The sequence below is a fragment of the Caloenas nicobarica genome, chromosome 24 (genome assembly GCF_036013445.1).
Source record: "Caloenas nicobarica isolate bCalNic1 chromosome 24, bCalNic1.hap1, whole genome shotgun sequence".
NCBI classification, from domain to species: domain Eukaryota; kingdom Metazoa; phylum Chordata; class Aves; order Columbiformes; family Columbidae; genus Caloenas; species Caloenas nicobarica.
In genome coordinates, this window is record NC_088268.1 from 996,167 (window position 1) to 1,007,413 (window position 11,247).

Below are 11,247 nucleotides of genomic sequence, written 5' to 3' on the forward strand. Positions count from 1 at the left end.
CAACAGCAAAGAAGCAATTTCTAGCAGGGTCCTTAGGATTGCCACAAACCCAGAGGTAACAAGGTCATCTTATTCCATAGGTGAAACATGAGGAGTTGGCAGAAGAAGGATGGGGGATACGTCCCACACAACAGACACCACGTGGGGTACTCATCAGTTTGCTACACTGAGTAATGTGGATGGCACAGCTCTGTGCCCTGGAGCAGGGAGGGAATGTGAAGGGATGGATTGATGGGAAATTGGGGAATCACTACACTTCTAGGACCACATCCAGGATGATCACATACATCAGCCACTACCGTGATAAGTTCTGATCATTTCAGTTCATTCTAAATTTGAGTTTTCTCCACAAAAGCTCCAAAAAATCATAATCGTAATCTTTCTTCTCTCTCCCTATAGTAAGGTTGGGGGCATTAAGGCTTCAGGATCTCCTAGACATCTGCACCCTACAAAAGTTCTGCACCTCTTCATCATTCAAAGAGTGTCCCTGAACATGAGAAAAGTCCCAAGGCTGATGGAGCCTTGGCCAGCCAAGGAACTTCTCCCCTTAGAGACCACTCTGGAGCTGGTTGCAGCCTGTCCTCCCACAGTCTTCTGAGATGGACAGGAAGGGGAATGTGCCAAGCCAAGGAGTGGGATAAGAGCTGTGAGAAAAGAGGGAGTGTTTGTGTGAATTTGGAGGGGAGAAGTTGCCCACACACCCTGACTGGCAGACAGACATTAAGTTCCAAAAAGCAAGGGACACATCTGAGGGAACTTCCCCAGCACATCTTCACCCTACAACCACTTTGAGACACAGCAACTCATTTGTGATTGGCAGTACCACAACTCTCAAAAACAGTGAATACCCTGTGAGGGGGGACTGGAGAAACAGTGCGGGCTGAGAGTGAGCAGGGGAATTTTGGAGGCATGTTGCAAAGCCTTAAAGTGACAAGGACAAATGCTTTGGAGTAATTCAGCATGAACAAGAGGGACAAATTGTCATCTAGCCCTTGTCAGGCTGGTTTTACTGAAGTCAGTGTGATAACTTTAGGTCCTTTCTTTTTGGACATGACAAAGGGATGTCATATGGTCTTTGATGAACACAGCATAATTGCTCCTGAGGGAGGCTCGCATAAGAAGGTCTAAGAAGGTCTCATCAGAGCTTGGCTTCTGTCTGCATGGACATCAGCAGCTCTCATCCAGAATTTCCTACTCTTTCCAAATGCAAACTCTGAATTCTCCACCTAGTCATTTGTGTCACAGCTAAAAGGCAGCATGAGCATTCATTATAATCTTTTACTAATGAGACTTGGGCATAGTTTTCCTTATGAGGAGGTAGCTAAGCAGACAATTCAGAAATGATGCATCTAGGAACCTCAGCCCATAGGGTGCAGCAAAACTCTCTCAAAGCTGCTCCAGACAGATCTCCTTGTAACTGCAGTGTACTGATGTAAGGCACTAGGGCTAGTGTTTGTTATGATGCTGGTAAGAAAAGCACTCAGAGTCCACAAGGTGTTGGTTAAAATACAATTTACTGGACCTATCACAAGAAAGAAAAAGATGATTGACAATCTTAGATCTTTTCAGATGATGGGTACCTCAAGTTGTACAACATCGGACTGACGTACAGTCAGGGCATGGCATAGAATGCTGTGGGTTTTGCTTTGCTGTTATTGGTGTTATTTTGGTCCTTTGAGCTCTTTTAGAATTTTCTTGGAAGAAAACAACTCTAGTCATGTTTTCTACTCTCTAGTATTTAATGTCTTTATTAGTGACCTGGACAATGGGATAGAGTGCACGAACAGCAGCTTTGCAGATGACACAAAACTGGGAGGGGCAGTATTATTGTGCTACCATTCAGAGAGACCTTGACAAGCAGGAGAAATGAACAGACAGATGTCATGCAGTCGAACAAAGGAAAATGCAAAATCCTGCACCTGCACCAGGAGAGGAATAATCCCATTCACTGGTACAGGCTGGGGCTGACAACCTGAGAAGAAGTTCAGAGAAAATGACTTGAGGGTCCTGGTGGTGGACACCACATTGGACATGAGTCAGCAATGCAGTCTTGTAATGAAGAAGGCCAACAGCATCCCAAGCTTCATTAGGAAGAACATTGCCAGATCACCAAGGTAGGTGAGTCTCTTAGCAGAGAAAACCCATGTGCAGTAATATCTAACTGTAATACGAATTTCTGTACTTCTGACTCAATATGATTATATTCCTTGGGTACCATTTCAGTGGAGTATGTTACAGTGCATCATAGTATGGATTTCTTTTGTTGTACCTTCCATTTTACCACCTCATGTAATTGGTCTATCTTCACCTACCTTTTTATTAATACATTACTTTAACAATAAAATCCAGACTCCCACCTGCTTTCATGACAAATAAATTACCTAATTAAGCATCCTAAATAACACAAGAACCAGAAGCTGCATTCCCAGTGCAATCTAAGCAAGTCTTCCAAAGTAAACACATAACTTTGCAGTTTGTTGGGGTCTTTTTGAAGTGGGGAGGATGTTCGCTTGGCAAGAGTGGTGTACCCTTCATTGCCATTGGTAAATTCTCCAGCTATTAAGTTTCCTATTAAAATTATATGCTTTGTATCCAGCCCTCACTCACACACAATGTGGGGTACTTCTGCTCCATCTAAAGGCCTTCCGCCTTCTGCCTACCTGGACAGACTTCAGAGATTTTGAACAAACCATCCCTGTACTTTTTCATGGAGAATGCTATAGACTGATTTTCTTCATTTGTACCCTCATCAGAAGGAAGCACTTCATAAGATATTTAACTCTTGGTTATATATGTTCTGTGCTTTCATGTGCAGGGGATGAAAAGGGATATTTTTAGTAGGATAGAATAAAAAAGAATATATCAATCCAAAAGATTTTCTTCTTTTTTTTCCTGTAGAGCAATGGAATTTAATGATATCTGACAGCTGTAAGACCAAAAATGTACTGAGGTTACCAGACAGACTTGATGATCTCTAGGGTGAAGGAGAATTGAAAGGCTGAACTTTAAAGATAAATGCAAATTCTCCATATCCCCAGCATGGTAAATATATTTTCCTATCATCTGATGTTTTTACGTCAGATGTCTGTGTTTTTACAGTCAGTGAGTCAAGAGTAAGATCTGAATGGGGAAAATGAATGCTTTATATTCTACTGCTTTGCTTGTTCCTGTTGTCATCAGCTAGAAGATGAACACAAAAATTCCCAAAAAAGTGACCCAAAATAGAATAACTTTCTAGGTGCAATTTCCCCTTCCCTTTCAGGAAGAAAAAGACATTGATTCAGGTCACAGTGAAAGAGTTCATCCTTCTGGGATGTTTCTCGATCCCACAGACCAATGTTCCTCTCTGTGGTGTTCCTGTACCTCTCCCTTTGCACCCTCATTGCAGTTTCTTCACAGTGGTGTCTATTGCCCATGACAAATACCTCCACATATCCACACATTTCCTCAACAATGTCTCTTTTACCAGCATCTGTGATTCCTCAGTCACAGTGCCCAACACACTGGCTGACATCTTCTCTGTGAAGAAGGCCATTACTTTTGAAAGTTTCATGGCTTAGATAATTTCCTTCACCTCTTTGCTCACAGAGGGAGATCTGATCATCACAACTGTTTTCCCAAAATCAGGGTTCTTTACCCAGTGGGCATACCAATGTGCAAAATTTAGCACACAGAGATGAGATATCATTTATTACAGAGTTGCACAAGTCTGGATGCTGGAATAAAGCCAGCATGCCAGCAAGAAAAGTAAAAGGCGTTATATACAAAGTATTACCACTTTGTTCACACCTCAAAGAGCCAATTGGTTGCACATTTGCATATTGCATTAAATAATACTTTTAATGTACAATGAGCAACATTCAGCTAAAGGACACTTTATCCAACAGTCTTGAGATATGTGTTAAAGTAAGACTCAACTAATTGTGTGGGTTTCAAATTGTCTAAAGCTGCAAGGTCAGTAATGTCTGTAGTTCTTGACTAGGTGTTTTGCAAGTCACTCTTATCTTTGTTATATGAGCAGACTGACCTAAACATGAAAGGCTTTACATATCTTTAGGTTAGCAGTTGCAGACAAGATTTGTTCTTTACATGATGACAACACAACCACCTGTGATTGCTACTGAGCCATCTGCAACCCTATGCACAGATTGACCAGCATGAGCTGGAGGGTGTGCCTACAAATGGCTGGACCATGTCCTAGGGCCCTAGGAAAAAAAAAAAGCTTTATGCAAAATTTTCTGCTAAGGACCTGAAGAGGGACTGTGTATTAGACAATACTCTCCATATGTTCCCCATTGATGCTGGGAAGAGTGCTCCCAGAGTCCCTCACCAATACCAGGAAAGGCACACCAGGTCTTTTCTGGCTGGAAGCAAGACAAACTGTGGTGATCAGGCACAGTTCTGCTCAACAGATCTTCTGAACAGTCTGGATCACATCATCTGCTTTGTCTCATATCCCCATTTTCTGCTTCTTCTACTTGGTTCTTCCTCTTTATCACTGTTTTCCCCTCCCAAATAAACAGACCATCCTGTTTACTCTCACCAGTCTTGCAGACCTTATTGAGGAATGAATGGGTGGCCAAATTACAAGAATGACTGCAGTTAGATAGGTGGCTAAGACAAACTGAGTTACTATCTCTCTGAATCATCCAGCCTTTTTATGTCTGTCCGGAGAGCTATGAGAGTGGATCTGGTCCCTCTCCTCTCACTAAACTGATATAAGTACTTTTCTGTGCTGTTTTGATTCTATTTTCATTTTCTTAACTATCTGAGCCAGAGGCAAAATAAGTTCTTGGAGGGAGTGCTTGGTGTTAAAGACATGCCTTCTATGCTTCAACAACAGAAATAAATTTTTCCAGATAGATAAAGTGGTATTAGCTTCAACTAATATGAGCTGTCCGCAAGATAGAAGGAGAGAGACAGCACTCTATTCATTGCTGTAGTCACAGAAATAACTGACTTCTGTGAGAAGACACCAGAAGCTGTCCTCATGTCAGACTGAGCCAGTTCCAGGTGGATCCAAGATGGACCCGCTGCTGGCCAAAGCTGAGCCAATCAGCAATTTTGGTAGTGTCTTTGTGATAACATATTTAAGAAGAGGTAAAAACCAAGTCCGTTTTGACCATGTTGGTAGTTGGTAAGTGATCTCCCTGGCCTTATCTCAGTCCAGCAATGTTCAATCCTGCCCTCTCCAGGGACATCCTAGGATAAGAAAAGACACCTGTTCTATGGAAATCTTGCATAACACACCTTCTGTCCTGGTTCTCAGCTGTGGCACCCTCCATCCCACTCCAAGGCAAAGTGCCAGAGAAAAGGAGCCCAGGGCTAACCTACAGGCTGCACAAAACCTTTCCAAGGGGAAGCTGCTCCCTGGGGTAGCACAGCTTCCAGACTAGGCTCTGTGCAGCTTGTGAACATGTACACCACGATGATTTACAGAATGGTGACCTCTCCAACTTAAGGGGCAAAAAGAGCTGTCATAAACATGCTTTGTGTCCAGCAAAGGGGTTAGACTTCTGACACAAGAGGAACATGCATTGGCCCAGAGGATGGAATTCCACCCATACAACAGGACTTCCATAGGAAGTTGTAGACGTGGCACCTGTGACTTATTGTGGACAAAATTTGCCCTTATTCTGTCCATCTTCTCCAGTGTTTTATTCCCTAGTATTTAAGACAGAATTACCAAGACAAAGGAGCACAGTAAAAAGCTGGATGATTTCTTTTCTTTACTCCACCTTCTGTCCTAGGTGGACTATTTTGTTCTCTGCCTCCACGTGTATCAATGGCTGTATCAGCACAACCACCCGTGACAGCAGATTTATTTTGTTGCTTGTTACTCCAAGCTGTGCAGCTGAAACAGAGAAGCCATCACAAAGGCATCCAAATTCTTCTAGACACAGGCAAACTCTCTTACAAATGCACACACACTTGCTACAGGTGTCTGCAGGGAGTTGCTACTGGACAATGGGAAAATGCTGTGGAACATCACATCATGTGTGGGTTTCTGCCTGTTTCCTCAAGGTGCTGTTACTGTTGAAAAAGAGAAGACAGAGAGAAAAAAGTCATTTCCTTCCTGATCCCAAAACCAACCTTCTTCCTTTTTGCTTTCTCCATTCATTCTCTCTCTTGCTGTCTCTTCGGATGGACCTGGGACCAATGTTTACAGATTTTGTTGGGTTTACTTGGAAAGGTTTTGATAGTGAGCAGGAAAGGAAGGGAGTGGGAGGAGGTGGGTTTCTGTGAGAAGACACCAGAAGCTGCCCCCATATTTGATAGAACCAGTTTCAGCCAGCTCCAAGATAGACCTGTGACTGGCCAAATCTAGGTCAATCAATGACATTGGTAGCACCTCTGTGGTAACGTATTTAAGAATGGGTGAAAAACATTGTGCAACAGCTGAGAAAGAGAATTGAAAAAATGTGAGAGAAACAACCCTGTCAACACCGAGATCAGCGGGGAAGGAGGAGGAGTGGGGTGGGGTGCTCCAGGCAGCCATTGGAAAGGACCCATGCTGGAGCCATTCATGAAGAACTGCAGCCTGTGGGAAGGACCCACATTAGAGAAGTTTGTGGAGGACTGTCTCCTGTGCTGGAGGAAGCAGCGTAAGGAGGAAGGAGAAGCAGAGACAAAGCTTTATGATCTGACCACAACCATTCTCCACCCTTTTGTGCAGCTCAGGGCAGTGAAGGCAGAGGTTAAAGAGTCATGAATGAAGTTGAACCTGAGAAGAAGAGGAGTAGGGGGAAAGTGGGTTTAGATTTGTTGTATTTCTCACTATCCTACTCTTATTTATTGGCATTAAATTAAATTACTGTCCCCAAGACAAATCCGTTTTGACCATGTTGGTAACTGGTAAGTGATCTCCATGGCCTTATTTCAGTCCACAAGCTTTTTCATCATATTTTCTTTCTCTGTCCTATTGAGTAGGGGGAGTGATAGAGCAGCTTGGTCTGCACCTGGCAACCAGCTGAGGTTAACCCACTACAGATGTGTATCGCTGTGGAAGCTCTCTGTTTTCCTGCAGATGTGAATTTTTCCTTTTACAGCATGGGTACATCAATCTTCTTCTGGAACAGCAGGAAATTGAAAGTCCTTTTCCTGTTAACAGTATCAGGATATCCCAGTCTCTCTCATGGCTGGTCCATGCAAGGCAGCATGCTGTGGCTACCACTTTCTTCCTGCCTGTCAATGCCTCTAGGGTTCTCCATTCCCTTCCTTCCAGCTTCACTTTGTGAGTACTCATGGCCCCAGGAGAAACCCAAGATGACGGGGAATAGAAATTGGGATGTAACTTTCACAGCATCTCCTGATTCTCTCACCCTCCTGGACATGTCCTGGTCTCAGCATGCAAGGACCAGGCACCACAGGATGTTCCCTGGGACTTTGGGCAGCAGCAGATCAGCAACCTGGAGTGGGGGCACAGCACAGCTCCCCTACCAGGTGATCCTGCAAAAGATGATGGGCATCATTGTACTGCGGGATCCACATTGAGCTGAGAGCTCAGAAGTCCTTCCCCAAACCACTGTCCATCTTGCTGTTTTCAGTCTTTGAGTTCTTGATGCAGGGCCAGGAATATGTTGCCTTCTCCAGGATCATATGAATTTTCCAGAGTCCATAGGAAAGACCACTGTCATGGTGGAGGAGACACCTTCCAGACCAGCTCTTTTTATCAGATCCTCAACTTCAGTGCCATGCACTGGTACCAGCACAGGGAAGACCAAACCCTGCATCTGCTCTTATGTCACACAGCAGCTGGCCCCAAGCAGAGCAGCCAACTCACCTCATGGCTGAACACCACGGGGAAATACAAACTCCTGCAGCTGGAGGAATTTGAGGTCTCTGATGCCAGTTTCTATCTCTGTGCTGTCCATGACACCCTCGTGCAGGGAGTTTCCTTGGCTGGGCAAAAACCTGGGAAAGGGAAGGGGTGTTTCTGCGCAAGGCTGAGCTCTGGGGACAATTCTTCCCTGGCTGTGCAATTTCACTTCCACAGCCAGGCATGTCCAGTCAACGAATCTCTTTCTGAAAGTGGCCACTCTTCAGAGAATGGACAAAGTGGTGAGAAAGCCTTTGTGGTGGAAATTTTCTCTCTCCATGTCCGAGGTCAGAACCACACTCAGGGTAAGCAACACAGGACTATTTTGACTGGTCTCACTGCATGTTTCGAAGGGCTGAGAGAAACTGCTAAAGGTTCCTACATGTTCAGCAGTCCCATGGCAAAAACATTTTTGGTGTCTGCGGAGGACTTTTCCCCACAATGTGGAAAGGAAGGATTGTTAACAGACGAAGCATTTACACAGAATGAGAGATTTTGGCATGCAGCTTCCATGGGAAGAAGACCTCTAACCCACAAGACAGAGGAAATTTCATGTCATGGGAAGGATTGCTGGATGTGGACCAAGTTATCCTGGTGTACTAGAGAAACACAATGGCACTCCATGAACACTTTCCTCCTACAGAGTTGAAGTTTGGCTGTGGATGTCATTCAAAGTAAAATCCATTTTGCAGCTGGAATATTATCAGCCTCCTGGTTTTAGAAAAGGCAGAGAAGTTTAGAAACCATGGAGTAACTCAATGCATAACTAAGTACACTCTATTCAAGCCTATGTTAACAATCACTACACTAACAATCATCCCCAAACACCTCTCAGAACCAACCTCGAGCAATACCTCACTCCTTGGGCAGCCTGGGAGAAAATCTGCAGGTAAAAGGATGACACAGAGGCATGAGCTGGGATGCAGAAGCACTTTAATGAGTCAAAAGAGGGAAACAAGCTCACTCTGAGTACAGAGATCACCAGGGGTGTATAGGAGTCTGCACCCTATGCCTATAGAGGAGATCCAGCCAGGTGTTCATCTGCCTGCCCACACAGGGAGCAGGGACAGCATGTCCTCCCTACGCTGGCTTTGTGGGGCTCACAGCCCAGGGGAGCACAAGAGAACAAGGACACAAGAGGAACAGGAGACACTGGAAGAGGGGAAAGGCAGCATGGGCTGTGCTTTCTGAGAGCCCAGGCTGGCCCCGTCCTTTTGCAAGGGGTGCTGGGGTTGCTCAGCCCCTCTGAAAACAGCAACTTGATGCACCATCCCCAGTCCGGTACCATCTTGTGGGTCCCTGGGGGCCTTCCCCAGGGCCATCACCAGCAGCTTTAGCAGGGGAAACACCTCCTCGTGCCGCAGATGCCACTGCCCAGGCCAGAGAGACCAAAGCCTCCGGAGTTGATGGGCACTCCCTGAGAGCTGAGGATGCTGCCAACAGCAGCGGAGGTGGAGGATCCCACGGCGGTGTTCTGCGGGAAGGAGCTGAGGATGGGGCCGGGCAGGGTCACCACCACGGGAGATGGCTGGATGTAAACATGGGAGTCCTGGCACTGCTGGACACAGGGCTCATTGCAGCTGTTGGCCAGTGGGGTTGGGCCGCAGGGCTGGCAGGGCAGGCACTGGTTGTAGCAGGACATGTCTTCTGGCTGGAGCTGCACCTGGGAGAGAGGGCAGGGGAAAATAAAGCACAAGGGATGGTGAGGAGCAGATTGTCTCCTTACCATGATGGAAATCCTTTTCCTCAGCCCAAAAGGGCCCCACTAATTGCTACCAGGTCCAGGGAGATCCTAGCCTCTCTACCCAAAGCTCAGGAGACACCTCAGACAAGTTCCAACCTCTATCCATGCCATAACTTCTGCTCCATTCCCTCTCCCATGGAAAGCAGATCCAAGACCCACCATAAGACAAAGGGGCAGATATGTGCTGGGAAATCCCAGGGGAGGAAAAGGAGGAGGAAATGAGGAGGAGGACAAAGGGCTTCCAACTCACCTTGTTCCCAAGGAGTTGGAGGCAAGAGGAGTGGATGAGAGAGTGAGGAGAAAAACCCACTTTTATACTGCTCCTGCACTGCCCCAGGCCCACAGTCACTGCACGCGGGCAGTAATTTTCCAACAGACTCATCCCCAAAGCAAAATATCCTGCCTAATGGCGTAGATTGAGTTTCAGTTTCTGTCAACACTGCCATTTCATTTCCTCATCTCTGACCTGCCCACTAGACCACAGCAGCTGCTTTCAAGTACCATGATGAAAGGTCCAGGCATTTCCCAGACAGGAACACATCAGCAAAGGTAAAACATGTGCCTCAAAGTGCTGGAGGAGTCCTGTCCAGAAAACACACATCATTTTGAGGAAAAACAGTAAGGCCGTTTACAACCCCCTGTGCACCAAGGTGCACATAACCTCTCACCAATACAGTCCTCTCCTGCCTGTGTCAGTTTGTTTGGCCAAGTCCTGCCCTCTCAAGGACATCTCTGGGGGTTCCCAACCAATGCCATCAGCTGGCTTGAGGAAGAAGAATATTGTCCTCCCGTATCCCATGATTCCTCAGCAAGCCCTGCAGATTCGAGTCCCTCTTCACTATCAGAGGGGTCCATTGAGGCTTGGTATGGTGCCTTGTCCCTCTCTTCACACTGCCATGCACTTCAGCTGCATGCTTTGGATGCTGACCAGCAGCACACCAAAAGGCCTGTCCACTTTTCTGAAGCACAATGATGGTCCTGCAAGCAACTCAAGCTGTGGGAGTGCTGACAACACTGTCATGCTGACAACAATGGCTGTTAGGACTGCCTGCAGCTTTGGACTTGAGTACAGTCCAGTGCTGGGAGATGGTTTTCCTAGGGCAGGGATAGAGCTGCCCTGGCCATGGGCGAATTCAGCCCTAGGTGGGATGTGGGCCCGAAGACAGCACGCACTCCCGGCTTGGCCTCACACCAAAATCCTGACACACAGCCAATCCAAAATTAGAGTGTGACTGGCCGTGGGTAGGGAGAGTCTATCCCAGGAAGCTTGCCTGCTGAAGGCACTCCCTTGGCCTTCTGGGATGCGTCCCAGCTGCCTCCATGTCTGCAGGGCAGGGAGGTGCATCACCTCTTTGATGTGGTCTGAGAGCTGTTTTTATAGCCAGGGCCCTTCTGATCCCATCCCCTCCCTGAGCATCCCCAGGGACGTGACACTGCAGGATCCTGACAGCCCTTACTCAGTGGGTAGCTGGAGGAAGATTTCTTGCTTCCCCAGTCATTCTGGGTTGACCCCCAGGCTGAGTATTCCTTTGGGACATGGGAAATGAGACACGTTGAAGCTATAATGCCAGGAGAAGACATGACATGTGACCCAGGGATGAGTCCCAGCCAGTGGGGAGATGCTTTCTACAAAACTTTCTCTCCATGGAGCACTGAGGAGAGCCACCTGCAACAGCTTGGTCTC

General features: G+C 46.5%; 1 protein-coding gene across 1 annotated transcript; it reads right to left on the reverse strand.

Moving 5' to 3' along the window:
• Positions 1–9,152: 9,152 nt before the first annotated feature.
• Positions 9,153–9,886, reverse strand: LOC135998132 (feather keratin 1-like). The gene is made up of 2 exons (XM_065651247.1): positions 9,814–9,886; positions 9,153–9,463 (listed from the first exon to the last, which is right to left on the reverse strand). The coding sequence occupies exon 2, from the start codon at positions 9,459–9,461 to the stop codon at positions 9,153–9,155; it is 309 nt and encodes a 102-aa protein (XP_065507319.1). The 5' UTR covers positions 9,462–9,463; positions 9,814–9,886.
• Positions 9,887–11,247: the final 1,361 nt, after the last annotated feature.

Coding starts and splice junctions, on each gene's coding strand:
- LOC135998132 (XM_065651247.1), bottom strand. CDS start 9,461: ATGTCCTGCTACAACCAGTGCCTGCCCTGCCAGCCCTGCGGCCCAACC.